At 37.2% G+C, this 18,138-nt stretch overlaps 2 protein-coding genes across 4 annotated transcripts; one reads left to right on the top strand and one right to left on the bottom strand.

Moving 5' to 3' along the window:
* The first annotated feature begins 3,509 nt into the window (after positions 1-3,509).
* On the top strand, positions 3,510-9,514 carry LOC124350936 (cytoplasmic FMR1-interacting protein-like). Of its 3 annotated transcripts, none has more exons than XM_046801671.1 (21): positions 3,510-3,618; positions 3,700-3,930; positions 4,003-4,182; positions 4,267-4,448; positions 4,517-4,645; positions 4,716-4,923; positions 4,987-5,190; positions 5,253-5,372; positions 5,442-5,513; positions 5,577-5,791; positions 5,859-5,989; positions 6,053-6,223; positions 6,295-6,377; positions 6,618-6,686; positions 6,903-6,976; positions 7,046-7,219; positions 7,290-7,518; positions 7,577-8,122; positions 8,192-8,361; positions 8,453-8,869; positions 8,942-9,514. In XM_046801671.1, exons 2-21 carry the CDS (start codon positions 3,721-3,723, stop codon positions 9,285-9,287), a joined length of 3,930 nt encoding a protein of 1,309 aa, XP_046657627.1. In that variant the 5' UTR covers positions 3,510-3,618; positions 3,700-3,720; the 3' UTR covers positions 9,288-9,514. The 3 variants fall into 3 exon arrangements, with proteins under 3 accessions (XP_046657627.1, XP_046657629.1, XP_046657628.1); XM_046801672.1 differs by having other exon boundaries at positions 3,529-3,618; positions 3,696-3,930; XM_046801673.1 differs by lacking the exon at positions 6,618-6,686.
* Positions 9,440-11,629, bottom strand: LOC124350938 (WD repeat-containing protein 55 homolog). The gene is made up of 6 exons (XM_046801674.1): positions 11,359-11,629; positions 10,891-11,299; positions 10,617-10,799; positions 10,475-10,548; positions 10,234-10,400; positions 9,440-10,156 (listed from the first exon to the last, which is right to left on the bottom strand). The coding sequence occupies exons 1-6, from the start codon at positions 11,471-11,473 to the stop codon at positions 9,521-9,523; spliced, it is 1,584 nt and encodes a 527-aa protein (XP_046657630.1). The 5' UTR covers positions 11,474-11,629; the 3' UTR covers positions 9,440-9,520.
* Between the last annotated feature and the right edge of the window lie 6,509 nt (positions 11,630-18,138).

The following is an 18,138-nucleotide window of genomic DNA, read 5'->3' as shown; positions in this document are numbered from 1 at the left end:
TCGTTGAATTGATTCTCCCAGCCCCCCCCCCCCCCCCAACCCCTCCTGCGAGTCCTATATGGTCTTTCATAATCCATGACTCAGAGTGTAGGGAGAAGATTGTCAAACCTAAGCCGGCATGGCTAATGCCCGATCATAAGAGCGGCGTCGGCGTCGTCAGTCGTCCTCCGAGCAGAGTGGCGTACGATAATGAAAACGAATTAGCCCAGCGCAGAGTTGATTACCCCGCACCAGCACAAGTAGCTCAGTAGCTCAGTAGCAGTAGCAAATGTATTAGCCACTTGACACAGGAGTGCTGATTGCTATAGCTGGACGCTCTTCAACTCTAAACGCTGGAGACGGCCCTATCTATATAGGTGACGTAATGCCAGAGCGATCAAGTCGAGAGAGAGAAGCCAGTTTAACCCGCGTGTCGGTTTTATATATATAAACAAAAGGGACTGGCGGAACAAAAGTCCGCCAAATCTATTCAAAGGCTTCAAAAGGATTTGCGTCTCTTTCAAATCTAGAAAGCGGCGACAGCAGCTCTGCTGGCCAGCTCATTCCTGTTTTAATGGATCTTTTAATGTCGACCATCGCGAGAATGTTACATTCATGGCGATTTCATTATGTAATAGTCACCACCCCATATATATATGGTTTGGCATGTCTCTCAGCTAGACATTATTTCGGCACATTCGTCACAACATTCGGTTCATTTGGTTATTGAGAGCTGTATCCTAATTGGTTCCTTGGCGCTCAATTAGTTACTAAAAGCCTTGGTTAACATAAATTAGAGGGGAAATTCGAGAGGGGCTATGTAGCTCGAACGAGTGACGTGTGTTGCAGTGCGAAAATTCAAGCGCTCAATTGCTATTAATTTATTCCAATCACCACATTCAACAGAAAAGAGAGACCTCTATCTGAACACATTCAAATTTCCCGCTAAAAAAGTTTTGCTTCCAAGAATTGTAGTTAAAGAAAAGCCATTTCGCAAGCCCAATTCGCCTCTTTTTGGGTTGTTCAAATTGTCAAGCTCAAATTACAGCTAACTGCTACTGTTTTTTTCCATTAATTTTTTCTTTCGGTCATTTCCTTAAACGACTCAAATCTTTCAACGATGCCTCCATCTGTATATTTGAAAACAGCACGTTGACGCTAATGAAAAAGCTAACAAATGAAATGTAAGATATAGATTCGTGTTACTAATAATGCTGAAGCACACAATTAGTACATCATATTCAATTATCTGTGTTAAATTCAGAAGTCTCAAAAACAATTCGCTCATTAAAAAACTCCAAGTCAAAGTTTCTGGTTACCGGTACGACTACGGATCCATCCTGAAATTCCCAATGAATTAGCCAGCCATTGTTCCGTTTCTATCGTGATGAAAATGCCTATCAGAGGGAGATCGTGATGATGAATGCCGAAAAGGGAAACACTTTGAAATTTTCCCATCTTTTTAAACCAATAGCAGTCCGACCTAGAAATTCTTAGCGGAACAAAAAATCAATCGTCAAGTTTCTCGAGCAAGGATTAAATCAAAACTTAAACTTGCTTCACTTGTTTCAATATCTATTTTGACGGATTATATAATAACAAAGTACCCCGCCTCTTTTTCGCGAATAAAGAAGAAGAATTCGAGAAAAATAACAACAATTCGAGAATGAACATTATTCTATTACTTTTTTTTGCGAGTTTTTATTTATTCATTAATTTTATTCCATTATAGTCTCTCTCCGAGCTGATTCGGAAGACGGGAGAGAAAAGTGGACGTGGACGAATGAGGGAACCCGAACAACCGAGAACAAAAAGAGAAGCCAGTTGGTTTTCGTCCAATCAGATATATCTCTCTCCTCAGTTTCATCGCCGTCTATACCCCATTGTCATGCATCATTGTATCTGATATGGGAAGCAGAAAGTGGGAGTCAGCCGACCACGGGTCATTAGTTCCAGTTTCGTCCATGAGGAGAAGCACAAGGTGATAGAATGTACACGAGTCGTTTTATTTTATTTTGTTTTTTTCCCTTGAAAGCGGTTTGTGAAACTTTCCTCAGAGTTTTTGTTTTATCAACTCCCAACTTTGCATTTATCTGAAAAAAAATATATATTACGACAAAGCTTTGAACAACATTCACGAAAAATCCTCCCGTTCATTTGGGAACATAGAAAATAATATTCAAACGAAAGAAGTGAAAACCTTTTTGTTCCGTTCGTTTCTTTCATATCGCAATTATTTGTACTTGCTTGCGTAAGCATTCCCATCGTTCCAGTCTCTTTAGTAGGAGGTAGAATGGGTCGACTTCTTCTGTCGCAGCTAAGAGGGATTGAGCTGTCCGTCACAAGAAAAATAAATGAACGTTTAATAATTTACCGACGGCTTTTTGGGGGCGAAAGAAGTCAATAAGAAAATTTCCGTCGGGTTTTTGTAACATTTGTGACTTTAGCCATGGGAGATGGTTATAATTTTTAGATTATTTTGATATGGAAGTACAGAGTTCTTGTTTAAATATTTCTTAATCACAATTGTTAGCGTGTGAATAGTAGAACTGGTGTTGTTAAACTAATAAAACTATTCTTCTTATTCTCTTATCTTATTTCGTTTTTTTTAATTATATCAAAAAATAATTGTAAAAAAATAAAATTGATGTAGTCGAATCTAGTTTCTCATACGTAAATAAGCTGTTGGGTTTATCATGGACGGAAAGGTTATAGAGTCCATTTACTCAACCCTCTATTTGTTGAAATTAATTTACACTCACGAACAAGACAACATCAAGGAAGAAGGCAAGCAAAATTGGCAGAAAGTCCGAGATGCCTCAATCCGACTTGAATTAAAAAAAAAAAAAACAAAAAAACTTGTAGTTAATTCCCTGAATTCAGATTTCGATTATTTGGTATGTGCGAGGAGAGGACGAATTTGGTTAGTCTTTCTGTCGAAGAATCAACACGTGAGATGGGGTTCTCTAAAAACCACTAAAATAAAAAAGAAAACAAAAGAATGAGGAGCACAGTAGAGGAGTCGAATGAATAAATATAAATAAATTTACTTATTGTATTATTATTATAACGTATAAAGGAGAGAGTAGAAAGAAAAATGGGATGTGGATAGACGGCATTGATGTTGACGATTAGTAATTAGTATTCAAGGTATGACTCTTCCCTTTTCAGCTAACCAAGGTTATCCATCCCCGATGCCATAGCAGCAACAACAGTTTGATGTTTATCTTTCTATTTATTTATTTATTTTTCCATTTTATGACCAAAATGTTTTACAAGTGGAAAAATAATATCAAATGATTATTAAAAAAAAAAAACTATCGGTGAAACAGAGAAGAAGAAAAGATGCATATTATAAAGGGTAGCACTGTGCTTAGCACATGCTATCGCCTTCGTACCTCAGTGAACGGAAACGAATCCGTTCCTCACCACTTGGGGGGTTCCGTTTTTCAGAACGCAGGAAAAGTTTTCATGCGTTTCCGTTCACTGGTCACTGGTGAAGATTGCAACGCCACAAAGCATCTAGCGTTAGAATTTTGAAACATTTCAAGCAAAAGATTGGACCAAAAATAAGGGCGTCTGCCAAGTTTGTTGAGTTTGACTTTTCAGTGCATTGTTGTTGATGACATCCGTTTCTGGGTAATAACACAAGCGTTGGTTAATTGTCATTAAAGTAAACAACGTCTGCTTATTACTTAATTTCAAAATCTATTCAATCAGTGACTTGGGTTATGCTACAACATGGCTACCGAGAAAGTTACACTCGCCGATGCGTTATCTAACGTTGAAGTGCTAGATGAATTGCCACTTCCAGATCAACAACCATGTATCGAAGCTCAGGCTTGTTCAGTTATTTATCAAGCAAACTTTGATACCAATTTTGAAGATCGAACTGCCTTTGTAACAGGAGTTGCGAAATACATAGAAGAGGCAACTGTTCACGCAAGCCTGGTAAGCAATAGCTACAATGAGAATGACTAAACTTTGTGTTTCAAATATTAATTTTATAATACTTTGTTTTAGAATGATATGCTTCAAGAAGGTCAAGAGCATGCTGTAATGCTGTACACTTGGAGATGCTGTTCAAGAGCAATTCCGCAGCCTAAGTCAAATGAACAACCCAACAGAGTTGAGATATACGAAAAAACAGTTCAGGTCCTGGCTCCAGAAGTCAACAAGCTGTTAAATTTCATGTATTTTCAAGTAAGTATAATATACTCATGAATTTAATTGTTTGTATGTTTCTTTTTCCAGTTAACTGACAAAGGTTGAATTACTTAATTTCAGAGAAAAGCAATCGAGCGCTTCAGTGCAGAAGTGAAACGACTTTCCCATACGGAAAAGCGTAAAGATTTTGTTTCTGAAGCTTATCTTCTAACTTTGGGAAAATTCATTAATATGTTTGCTGTTCTGGATGAATTGAAAAACATGAAGTCTAGTGTAAAAAACGATTACTCTGCTTACCGCAGGTAAGTCAAATATTATTCTCTCCACCATTAAAAAATAAATAAAGATACCTATTGATGTATTCTATTAGAGCTGCCCAGTTCCTTAAGGTGATGACAGATCAGCAAGCGTTACAAGAATCCCAAAATCTGTCGATGTTTCTAGCTACCCAAAACAAAATTCGCGATTCACTTAAAGAAGCTCTCGAAAAAATTCCATCGTAATGCGGCTTCATTTTTATGAAACTGATAACGACTAATTAATAACATTTTTAAAAATGCTTCATTTAGTTATGAGGAGTTGCTTGCCGATGTAATCAACTTGGCCGTTCATATGCTGGAAACTCGCATGTACCTTCTTCCGGAAGAAAAACATATGCTGGTCAAAGTTCTCGGTTTTGGATTGTTTCTCATGGATTCTGAAATATGTCAGATAAACATTTCCAAACTAGATCACAAAAAGCGAATTAGACTCGACAAAATCGACAAAATTTTTAAAGTTTGTTGGCTCTTTTGATTTTATTTCATAGACTATTATTAAACCTTTTGTTTATTTTTACAGAATCTGGAGGTTGTCCCTCTGTTTGGTGACATGCAAATTGCTCCATTTAATTATATCAAGCGGTCAAAAACCTACGATGCTTCACGATGGCCCTTGTGTGGTGCAACTCTGCCTTCACCTCAGGCTGATTTAATGGTTCATTTGCCACAAATCCGTGAAGATCACGTTAAATTTACGAGCGAACTGGCACGCTATAGCAACGAAGTAAACTAATGTCACAGAGGAATTAATGCGTAATAGTCTTAAAAATACTTTTTGTAAACCAGGTCACAACTACTTATAAAGAAACGCGCTCCCCGGAGGAGATGAAAGAAATGATGGAGCTTGCTCTTCGTGGGCTACAGCTGCTGTCTGAATGGACCAGCATAGTTACTGAACTTTATTCTGTAAGACTTGTAGTTTTTTTTTTTTTTTTTTAAATTAATTTCAACCAAGAAATTCATTTGTGTAATTAGTGGAAGCTCCTGCATCCTACAGACCATCACCAGAATAAAGACTGCCCCGCAGAAGCAGAAGAATATGAACGCGTAAGGCTTGTTAACATGTTATTTAAAATTGAATTTGTTTTTAAATAAGCCCATTACGGATAGGCTACCCGATACAATTACACCGAAGAGGAGAAATTTGCTCTCATTGAAATCATTGCCATGATAAAGGGATTACAAGTTCTCATGGCCAGAATGGAAACGGTATTTGCGGACGCTATACGTCGACATGTCTACGCTGAATTACAAGATTTTGTTCAGCTTAGTTTGCGTGAGCCCCTGAGAAAGGCAATCAAAAATAAGAAAGACTTAATTCGCAGGTAAGAGACAGAGAGTTAAAAGATCAGCAGTGTAAACTGGGACTGTTAGTAACTGAGGTTGTTTTAGCATTATCGTCTCAGTCCGAGAAACCTGTGCGGATTGGATTAGAGGCACTGAGCCACAGGACGACCCAGCTACTAAAGGGAAAAAAGATCCTGATAATGGGTTTGATATTCAAGTTCCACGACGAAATGTTGGTATGTCAAAAAATCAAACAAAAGACGCTTCTTCTTTACGGACATTCTGCCTTTATTTTACAGGACCTTCTTCGACCCAACTTTACATGGTTCGCACTATGCTAGAGTCGTTAATAGCTGACAAATCTGGTGGAAAGCGAACGCTACGTAAAGACATTGATGGATCATACCTTATGGCAATCGACCAATTTCATAAAAATTCTTTTTTCTGGAACTATTTGCTCAATTTCAACGGTATTTTATATTCAACCTTCGATTTTTACTGAACATACTTTTTCCTAACATTTGTTTTTCTTTTCTCGCAGAAACACTGCAACAATCGTGCGACCTTTCACAACTTTGGTATCGAGAATTTTATCTTGAGATGACAATGGGCAAAAGGATTCAGGTAAGAATATGAAGCTGTTTCTGATCTGGATTTCTGTCAGTGCGAAATTCGGTGGCTGGGAAAGGCTTGGCTCTTTGGTTTATGGAAAAATGGCAATGCAAGCACTTGCCAGTCTACTTTACTTTACCTGAAAAAGGTTGTAAGTAGTATGGCGTGTGCTAAATTTTATTATTCTTTTTCTCTGTCGCGTCTTTCTTTCCTTCGCTTTAAATATCGGTCATTGTCATGTCGAAAATTCAGAAATGTTGCGTGAAACATCAACACAACGAGGAGTGCAAAGACGTGGTCACACTGGAGAAAAGGATTCAGGTATAAGCTGTCACCTTGTTGAGAAACTTCCTCAGCATGATGTCGTATGCTTCTGACTTGAGTAGATATATGCTTGAATTAAACTAAGGTCCCAGCATGGCCTGCATGTACGCAAAATCGCTTGTTATTTAACAGTTAAATTTGTAGTCTTGTAGTTAAATTTAAAAAATTTTCAACATGATTTTACTACATGTTTTTTCGTCTCTTTCTTTTTAGTTTCCTATCGACATGTCGATGCCTTGGATCCTGACTGATCATATTTTGCGTACGAAGGAGCCTTCTATGATGGAGTGAGTTCAAACTCTAAATGCGATTTTTCTGTTAAATTTAAAGTTTGATGTTTGATTTGTGTTTACCAGGTGCGTACTTTTCCCCCTTGATCTCTATAACGATTCGGCTCATTATGCGCTGACCGTTTTCCGCAAACAGTTTTTGTACGACGAAGTTGAAGCTGAAGTCAATCTGTGTTTCGATCAGTTCGTCTATAAGCTGAGCGAACAAATTTTCGCCTACTACAAACACCTTGCTGGCAGGTAAGCATTGCACATTAATTGCTAAACATTGTTAACCTTTCGTTAATAACGTGCGTCCTAACATCCTTAGCATCATGCTGGACAAACGATTTCGTGCTGAGTGTGCCGCATTAGGTACGCGCTTTACCTACCCTCCTGCCAATCGTTACGAAACTCTGATGAAACAACGCCACGTTCAGTTGTTGGGACGTTCAATTGATTTAAATCGATTAATATCTCAAAGAGTTAACGCTGCACTTCTTAAGGCACTCGAGCTATCGGTTGCACGTTTTGAAGGTGGAGATATCACCGGTGTAGTAGTAAGTAATTAAAATGAGCAACTTTGTCCAATTGGATGTAACACAGTCTCAATGACAGGAATTAAGCGGTCTCCTAGACGTGAACCGATTAACTCACAAATTGTTGAGCAGTAACCTTGCGATGGATGATTTCGACGCTATGTGGAGAGAAGCCAATCATAACGTTCTGGCACCCTATGGCCGAGTGACGCTACACGTCTTCTGGGAACTCAACTACGATTTCTTACCCACTTATTGCTATAATGCCGCAACAGGGCGCTTCATCAAGTGCCGAGACCTACTTTTCAGTCAGCCTGTTCACCGAGATAAACCACCTCAAACGCCTTACCATTATCTTTGGGGCAGTAAGGCGCTCAACATCGCGAATGGAAACATCTTCAATCAATATTCCGGATTTGTGGGTGCACCACATTTTAAGGCTATTTCAAATCTTTTGGGTTACCAGGGCATCGCCGTAGTCATGGAAGAGATCCTCAAGATAATCAAATCGTTAGTACAGGGAAACATTTTACAATTCACCAAAACCCTAATGCAGGCGATGCCAAAACAGTGCAAAATGCCTCGTTACGATTACGGATCAACTGGTGTCTTGGGATATTATCAGGTAGAATTTAAATAGCTTCTCCTAACCGAGAAACAATTATTAATTATGTATTTTTTCTTATCTTTACAGGCCCAACTGAATGACATTGTTCAATACCCTGATGCGAGGACGGAATTATTTCATAATTTCCGAGAATTCGGGAACGCGCTGATATTTTGTCTTCTGATTGAACAAGCAATGTCACAGGAGGAAGTTTGCGATCTACTTCAGGCAGCGCCTTTTCAAAATATTCTTCCAAGGTATGTATTATTTTTCCTTTCCATCATTTATAGTAGCTTTAGCCCCCCCTAACGATTCCTTTCGTTTAATGGTTTTGATTGAAACGTACAGACCGTTCGTTAAAGAGGGCGAAAAATTGGAAGCCAAGCAGAAAAAACTGGAGAACAAGTATGCGGCATTGCAAATTGTCGCCAACATAGAAAAGCTGGGCACCGCCAAGCAAACCTTGATTGCACGGGAGGGAGATCTTTTAACCAGAGAACGTCTTTGCTGTGGTCTTTCTGTCTTCGAAATGGTGCTCAATCGCATCCGCACCTTTTTAGACGATCCAATTTGGACGGGTCCTGTTCCTGTCAATGGCGTCCTAACGGTCGACGAGTGTACAGAATTTCACCGACTATGGTCAGCTTTGCAGTTTGTGTATTGCATTCCTGTTGGCGAAAACGAATTTACCGTTGAACAGCTTTTCGGCGAAGGACTTCACTGGGCTGGATGCACTATGATTGCCTTGCTTGGACAACAACGAAGGTTTTGATCTTACTTTTTCAAAAATAATTTTTAAAACAGGGCTGCCTAATTGATTTTCCGTTCTGTCGTTAGATTCGAGGCACTGGATTTCTGTTATCATATTTTGCGCGTACAACGCGTCGATAACAAAGACGAAACTGTGAAGGGTATTCAACTAAAGCGATTGGTTGATCGAATTCGCCGCTTTCAAGTCTTGAATTCACAAGTCTTCGCTACGCTAAACAAATATTTAAAAACGAGCTCGGGTGATGTAGATTCTCAACCGGTGGAGCATGTGCGTTGTTTTCAGCCTCCCATACATCACTCTCTTGCAGTGAATCAGGGTCATTATTATCGACCTGACCAACTACTTCGTCAGTCCATGAATGTAGCCAACACTTCTGGGATAATTGCAAACTTGACGCTAGAACAGCACTGAGCATTTTAATTCGTCTATACATTACTTGTTTTGTCTTATCTAATTTCATTCAGGTTACGAAATATTATGAAATCATTTCCCAATCACTTTACATCCTTTAAAGAAACCTTCATTGCAACGATGTTTTCACCATAATTTCTATATGCCTTAGATCAGTTAGACGTTGCCCGTTGCGATTGTATTAGTCCCGACTTCTTAAATACACCATTCACGTAAAGATGTTAAAATGTAGGTTATTCATCATTGTCTGAACTTACTTCCGACTCTGCTTCAGAAGCAGATTCAGCGTCAGAATCAGATGCTGCATCAGAATCAGATTCGGCTTCAGGTTCGGCAGCTTCGGCAGGTCCAGGCTCAGGTTCGGCAAGTCCCGCGAAAAAATCTCCTTTGTTCCGTCTCTTAGAAGACGGTAGCTGAAATCCTAATTTCTCTTTGCGTAACGAACGTTTTTTGTTGCGGACAGATTTCTTCGTGGTCGACTCCATCAACTTTAAATTGGGATCCTCAAAGTAGGAAATATTCCAAAACCGCACGCGTCCGTCGTGGGATGTAGATGCTATGTAGTGACCACACGTTGAAATGTCTAAACGCTCAATAGGAAATTTGTGGTGACCTACTACCCCCAAGAACCTATGTGGGAATAGACTAATGGCACGGATTTTCCCATCATCACAACCAGTAATAACGATATTGTCCATGATGGGAATCATGCAGTTGATCGCTGATGGATGATCCCCAAATGCGTCACTGTGGTATCCAAATGCTTTCCAATCAAAGATGTACATGTTCCCGTTACCAAGGCCAGCAATGACCTTTGTTTCTTGTCGAATGAGACCCACACAGTTCATTTCTGATGGGTAGACTTCAGACTAAAAAGGAAAAAAATAAAAATAAAATAAAAACACTACATATCAGCTGAAAATGTATTATTTTAATTTTTATCTACCTGCCCTTCCATTTTCTTGGCTCTTGTATTAAATGCAGTCAAAGTTCCTTCTCCGCTAGTACATACTAAGAGCCGTGATCCTGAATCAGTAATCATTGAACTGACGAATTCATCCATCTCTTTATACTCTGCAACAGGCTTCTGGATAGCGCGACGCTTATCCCACACTTTAGTTTCAAAGAGGGACACGAATTGAACACATTAATTCAATCTATTACAAACTGAAACAAATAGAATATACCTTTCACTACACCATCATCATCCCCGGATGCCCAAATGTTTGCATCCATACAAAGTAAGCTGTAGATTGGAGAACTAACAAAAAAAAAAAAAAAAAAATTAATAGACTAAATTGGGAAGTTGAATTATAAATAAATTATTACTCATGAGCTTTGCGGAAAGATTGCGTAACTGTCATAGTTTCAGTATCGGTAATTACAACACTTTTATCCTTGGAAGCAGAAAACAGAAGAGCTCCATCATGATTAAATGACAACACACGGCAAGATTTCTTGTGGTGATTAAGTGTGTGCAACAATTCATTTTCTTCATTTCCATATTTATAGCTATAAAATAAGGGGAAAAAATCATGACAGTGGTGAAGCAATAAACTTAATATTTGAAAGACCAATAAATTTGTTGTTGCTTAATATGTACCATGTAATTTCTCCTTCAATGTTAGACATTGCAATGAGTTCTTTGCTTGGATGAAAGCTTATGTCTGTCACCATACAATTCACAGAGCTTCTTAAATCAGGAGGTTTGATTTTCTCTTGCGGTTTGGCAGCATTACAGATTGCAATGATAATATCAGCATCTTCTTTCTCTTCTCTTCCAGCAGCAAGTTGCTCAATGCTCTCTTCCATTTTCTCCATCTCTTCTTCTTGTTCTTCTTCACTAACTTCTTCTTGAACTTGTTCACTTGTTTCCTCATTACTCAATTGACTTTCATCGTCTGTGAAGTTTTCATCATCGTCATCTTCATCAGAATTTACTTTATCAGGCATATTTTCTGGAAATTGGGGAATAATGACTGGTTTCCTCTGTTGAGAGAACACTTCTTTGGCTACTCAAAAAATTAATAATTACTACAATAAAATTTATGATATAACAACATGACCAAACCTTGTTGAAGAAAAAGGCTCTCTTCATCTTCATCACTAGAAGAATTTTCGCTCATATCCTCCAATTTTCTCTTTCCAGTAAGAGTTGTTTTATCGTTTAGATTTGACTGGCTCATTTTGCAGTTTATTTTTTATAGGATCGTCACAATTCTTGTACAAACTTGAAACTACACAATTTCAACAAAATGTTTACACTAACACGTGTGTTCTTGTCGTCTGCTTCTGCTGTGAATATCCATGGACTACTTTAACTAAAGGACGGGACTCTTCGCCTATCTCGCCGTGTTAAAGCTAGTCGGGTGGGGTTTGTTCAGGAGATAATTAATGGAAAACATCAATAAATGCAGTTTTTTTCTCTGATTCCAACTGTGTTTATAAATCTTAGTAAAAAAAACTAATTAATAAGGTATTCTAATTTTACTTTCAGGAGTAGGGGTAAAAAGACTAAACACCGGTGCCATCTAGCAGCCAAGCACCCTAAGCTCTCAAGAATATATGCCACAAGGTAAAAGAGAGTTAGGCAGCTATGTGAAAGCAATAGAGATAAGAGAGTGGTGTCTCTTTCTCTTGGTATGCACGAATGGGCAGACTTCCAAAAGCTTAGGAGGTTTGGTTCCTAGATGGCACCGGTGTTTTGTCTTTTTTCAAATTTTCCGTAAAGTAATTTGCAATATCTCTATAACCGTACATTTTAGGTATAGGGACATTAGGTAACACAATACATATTTTTAAATTTTGATTCCGATTCTCCCGGAAAAGTTTTTACATGGCCGACATAGGAAAGGCCGAAGAGTCCCGTCCTTTAGTTAAAGTAGTCCATGGAATATCCAAGTATCCAACATTTTCAAATATATTATTAAGAAATGTTTGATTTTATTAAAATAAAACATAATAAGAATAAGATAAGAATAACAAATGTTTGATTTTATTAAAATCAAAAAATAAATGTTTGATTTTATCACAGACTAAGAGGGTAAAGACTACGATCGGGGATAGGGCTGAGAGGAATGCTTGAAGCTGTGCTCGTCCTATGCCGTATGGTGGCGCGTCGAGCACACTCTACCAAAGCCATTGTTTTTCCTCTTTCCCTACTGTTATGAGTCTTCACACACCGTAAATTTGTAAGTAAACCATTAACATTTCAATAGTGAATTTTTGTGTAAATATAGCTTAGATATCCCCCATGTTGTGTGAATTTTTTTTAAATTTCTATGTGATCTCTAGACACAATCTATAAATTCCAATATTAAACCCCCTTTTTGCCCATTTTCAGGCACAGGAAACAGCGTTTCAAGATTTTCTGAAATGGGCCTGAAAATCGTGAAACGCTTGAGGACGAGCATAGCTTCAAGGGGTTTATAGCCGTTCGTAGTCTTTACCCTCTTAGTCTGTGATTTTATTAAAATCAAACATTTCTTGAAATAGTAATCGAATTAATTACTTCGTAAAATTTCCATCGTTCTGATAACATTATAATAAATAATATTAATACTTATAAATTTAATCATTGAATAATAACTAGTTAACACTCTACCAGTGGCAGAGCTATAGGGCTCTTTGGGATCTGTTTTCTTTAGCCGTTTTATCTGGCAACGCAGCATGGCTCTAGACTTTTTTAGCGCGAGAACGGGGGGATAGAGGGAGAATGGGACGAATGGGAGGGAAGAGGGCGTACGAAAAAAAGGGACCCACGTTTCCTCTTCTCCCCCATTCGTCCCATTCTCCCTCTTCTCCCCGTTCTCGCATTGGGTGAGATATCATCAATTTACTGAGAGGCTCATTTATCCATTTTCCCTCGCTGTCTAGTAGCCATTTTTATGTACTCTCCGCCGCGCTCCTTGTGGAAGCCAGGAGAATCTCTTATGTTTTTAGACCTATAGAAATATGGTTTCACTAAATATGAAGGCCGGTATAATTTTCATAGGTCTAAAATAAAGGCCAATAGATAAGAGCTTCTTGTTGTTGTTCCAATTGAACAGATAACATCGGTCAAGATGCGCATTAAAAGAAAACTATAAGTAGAAAACAATAAAATTTTGTGGTAAAAGTAAAAGTACACATTTATTACTTATTATCAGAAATTAACAAATGACCAGTGTTAATCACTTTTTATTTTCCGTATAATCTTATATTTTCTTGTATATAGAATTGTATTATATTTTTTTATGGAATGGTTTAACATAAACTTATTTTCAAATATTATCAAATAATTGGTGAAAATCACTTATTTCCTTGTCTCGGAAACCCATAATACATACACTCACTTTTTCACTTCAATGAATGGAACCTGCGATTCCTTATAATTAGCATTCTATTATTACTCCCTAATGAGCTAGGTAATAACCGTATAAAAAAAGAGAAATCTGATTTAAGAATGTATTTTCAGGAATTACATCGATTGGTGAATTTTTTTTAACTTTGACTTCATTTTTTGTAACTTATTTAGAAACTTTCTGCTTGCTTCGGTGAACATTAAATTTCTGAACGATTTTCTTCTCTTGGTCTCAACCGAGATTTGCGTAAAATCTTTAATGGTTCAATAACCAATTCTGGGGGGGGGGCGTAGTTGCGTATGGACGGTGGGGAAGTACTCGAAGCTGACACTGAAAGAGAAACAAGAAGTGTTGGTTAATATTTGATCTAGTCCCGTGAACCAGGTTGAAGGACCATGTTATATCTAGGCATGAACGGGCCTAATCCAGAACCGGATTTCTCTTGGATGGTTCAAAAGCAGCCTTACCGTACTTAAATTTACCGTTTTATAAGCAGGATAGGATCTGGTAAGGATAGGATCTGGTAAGGATAGGATCTAGTGAGGACAGGATCTGGTAAGGATAGAATTCTCGTAAGCAGGATAGGATTGGAATTATATTGTTACGCGCCGGGAAGAGAGGACGATTGGAAGGTACCCTGAAATGTATGGATTCGACGAAGGAGGCTACGCAACTCAATCGTGGAGAGAAAAACGTTAAGAAGACGAGAGGGGAGTGAAGAGAAAAGAAGTGTCAGGTGGAGACGAGGAAGTAGGACGGACGTGTATCCAGAGGGAAGGCGGAGTGCAACCCGGAATATCACGAAGAGTTATCTACACGTAAATATTAAATCAAATGTACCGTTTATGTATCTGTTCTTTGTCGTGTATGAACAATATAATCCAGGTTAGCTCTCTTACTCTAACAATATATTTTTGGTTAGTGGACTTACCGTAGAACGGTGATCGACCGGTTGTAAATTATGGAAGAGCGGGTTGTACATTATGATTGGAAGGGATACTTTTAAACTTAAGTGAAGTCTCATTTTGCATCGAATCAGTCAATGCAACAGTCATGAAATGGGAAATGGTCTCGGTCGTTGATACATACGCTTTGGACGCTGACCCCATTACAATGACGAATAATCTTCAGTGGTATCAGATATGTTAAGCCTAAATGAAAATTGATTATTTTAACAACTAGTGAATTGTAACAAAACCAAGCTTTACTTCAGACGCCATCGATCCATTATTAATACATTGCCATACGTCTAAAATGTCAAGCAACTTAATTGATACGATTACCCATAAAACTATTTCCATCTCTCTAAAATTGTGACCAACGATAAAAAAATATTGGTTGGTTTAACCAATAACAAGCAACTAACCACCTTAACAATACGATTCGATAAAATGAAGTAGAGACAACTTAAATTACACTTACAAAGTTCAAAGCAAATTCTTAAAAACAGTAAAACCGGAAAAAAACAAAAGTACTCTCCTACTAATTATTTTTGTTATTGTATCATTAAAAAACAGTGAAACCAACAAAATTTCCAGTTGTGACAAAATATATTCCCGCCAGCAAAAGATAATGTTCAAATTCCAAATTTAAATCTACGCTTTCTTTTTTTATTGTTATCCAGAAAGGAGAAATAGTCATAGAAACAACCATTAAACGCTTAAAATTTCGAAAAAAAATCAATTAAAATTACTCCCATTCATTAATAGCTTCATTGCATTTGGCATTAACAGAAATATGAATTTTCTCGATAATGGTTTCAGCTCCTATATTCGAACACTCACCAACAGCATGAACTCTTTTATGAGTCACTATCTGATTATATAAAACAACAAAGGAATGAAATGGAAGGAATGAAACACACACAAACAATATTACCTTAAATCTTTCTGTAACAGTAGAAGTAAAAATAACTTCGAAATCGTTGCATCCATAAAGCAATGCACTATTAATGAAAACAAAAATTAATTTCCACCGAAGTGGTAAACAAAATAGAATTCGAAAATCACCAATTAAATAGTTTAGATTTTATACTGAGTAGTAGGAGCGAGCTAACTCATTCTTATATTCATAACTCAAATGTAACCAAATACTACTGCAAACGAATCTCCTATCATCCACAGGTGTTTCATGTGGATATAAATTTTGGTTTCCAAAAATATTTGTTTTTTTGAAAAATGTATTTAGGAGGAGAAAAGGAAAAAAAACTACACGAGAAAAGAACTTATGCTGTTAAACTGCAGTAGCATTCAGAATACTTTTCAGGTAAAAAGTCCCCTCAGTCACCATCAAAATAGGAAGGACAAAAAAGGAGAGACTCCTTCCACTGTTGACCGCCCGAATTCAGCTTTAAGCAAAGATTGAACTTGCGCAATTGATTGAATTATTGAGCATAGGAACGCGGATGCGTTATCACGTTTTACGTAGGAGGATTCTACAGTGACTGTGTACCTGCTACCAGCATAGAAAATGTTACAGCCATAGTTTTTTGAACAACAAAAGGGCCGAGGACATCAGGGAAGCTACAAAACCAGACCCCGTCTTGCAAGAAGTATGGGATGGAGTACGAAATGGATGGGCGTGTTTCAGATAAAAAAATAACATCTAATTACCGATGTGGTTGGGGTTGTCTAAGGAATTGACTTTAATGTAAGAAAAAACCAGTCAATACACTTATCATCAAACCTAACAGCTCTGGAATATTAAAATAATTCAACCCTTTTTTCAACATTCAAGTATACACCGCCGTTATTTTCACAGAAAAGATAAATCTAACAACAAGCCGCAATGAATATAAGTTTAAGTTTAAAATTCTATAATTTACATTCGACATAATATTAATTTTGTTAGTTATCGACTTTTCAAGATGAGTAGAGTAAAACACAGTCTTGTCTGGGACTATTTAAAATTAATAAATAGGTCTCAGAAAGCTACTGTGATTTCACAGTCTCTCATCGTGAAATACAACTATAACCTCATAATTCATCTACGAATTTATTTTCCGCCAATTCATTCAGATGCAAGAGGATATTAGATGAAATGGTGGACAGTTACTCGGCTGATGGTTTCTGTAAGGCGCATTAATGTTATGCTTCACTTGTCATCAATGATTTTGTTGTTGTGTAAATGACAAATCTAGTTTTTCTCATCTATTTGTCATCAATACTGTCTTTGTTTTGTCTGTGATGTGAAGCAACCGTAAATTCTAGATGCCATTTGAATGCTTGTTAACCGTGACGTATTCAAAACGGAAAGTAAGCAAGAAAACGTACACTAATGGATGCCTTTCAATTTATTTTTCTTGGTCTTTTAGCACTTCACAGCGGTAAGGTAATCTAAGGGACAAAAATGAAAGCATGCAATGTTCAGTTCTTTATTGTCCATCAGTTGAAAATACCAAGGTAATACAAATTCCTCAAAGGAAAAGAAAACCAGGTTTAATGTTTATCGATAAATGTGAAAATTTTTACGAAATTCAATTTCAAAGAAAAGAAAAACTACCATTCTTGGATTTCTCCGAGAAAAAAATGCGAAACGCGTGAATACAAAACCATCAGGTCAAATAAACAGATAGGAAAACCATTCAATTTACTTTCAACTGGGACACAATTTTTAGATCTGAAGGGTTAAGATTGAGAGTAATTAATCAATTGATTATAAAATTGTTCTACCCTTTCACAAGCCAACATTGAAAATTTTAATTGCTTCATTATGATCACCGATATTGATTCCTTTCTGATTGGCCCAAAAAGACCTTAGATCTGTTTTGCATTTAATATAACCTATTTTTTATTTTATTATTTTTATTTGTAAATATTTGCAATATAAATTATTTTTCGAAACATGCTCACATGGAGGAAAACTCGCATCTTCTTGTCGAACTGTTTTAATGCAATTGGAAGGAACAATTATCTTCTGGAACAGATTACAAATGCTGTCATTGTTTAATTTTATCCACCTGTCCCCGGCAACATTTGCCGTAATCATATCTATATTTTAAAGTTTAAAAATAATGGTAAAATTGAATGCATGGACACAAAAAATACAACAAAATACACCTTATTCTTAAAATGGCATTTTTTCTTGGAGTATTGAATTGTTACTAGAATAAATATACTCACGGCATCGTCTGGTGTATGTCGTGTCGATTATCAAATCGATCGATGAGCCATTGAGCAATTGATTGCGTGTAAATCACTAAAAGTGGCAAGCCCACGAATTCTTTTTACAGCTTCATCGTCTTCGTTAAGCACTTGCTAAACTCTCTTGACCGGTAAAATCTGTACATTCCATTCGGCCTAAAAATTTGAGATTGGAAGATCGTCCAATATTCGTCCAATATTCGGCTCTTCAATACCAAGTTAATCCCTTTCAATGTTAAGCTAAACAAACATTTTGTTCATATTATTGGATTGGGCAAAGGGAATCTGCTTGACGAGAATTTCCTCATTTCTTTGACAAGATTATTTTCATTTACAAACGGATCGTCTTTGATATTAAATGGAGAT

This window comes from Daphnia pulicaria, chromosome 7 (assembly GCF_021234035.1).
Source record: "Daphnia pulicaria isolate SC F1-1A chromosome 7, SC_F0-13Bv2, whole genome shotgun sequence".
Lineage (NCBI taxonomy): Eukaryota > Metazoa > Arthropoda > Branchiopoda > Diplostraca > Daphniidae > Daphnia > Daphnia pulicaria.
Note: the sequence above shows the minus strand (reverse complement) of the source record. Positions and strands in the feature narration are given on the sequence as shown.

Coding starts and splice junctions, on each gene's coding strand:
- LOC124350936 (XM_046801671.1), top strand. CDS start 3,721: ATGGCTACCGAGAAAGTTACACTCGCCGATGCGTTATCTAACGTTGAA. Junction 5,514..5,576: donor AAGCAGAAGAATATGAACGC/GTAAGGCTTGTT, acceptor CATTACGGATAG/GCTACCCGATACAATTACAC. Junction 5,990..6,052: donor AGTTCCACGACGAAATGTTG/GTATGTCAAAAA, acceptor TTTATTTTACAG/GACCTTCTTCGACCCAACTT.
- LOC124350938 (XM_046801674.1), bottom strand. CDS start 11,473: ATGAGCCAGTCAAATCTAAACGATAAAACAACTCTTACTGGAAAGAGA. Junction 11,300..11,358: donor GAGCCTTTTTCTTCAACAAG/GTTTGGTCATGT, acceptor TTTTTTGAGTAG/CCAAAGAAGTGTTCTCTCAA. Junction 10,549..10,616: donor TCTTTCCGCAAAGCTCATGA/GTAATAATTTAT, acceptor TTTTTTTGTTAG/TTCTCCAATCTACAGCTTAC.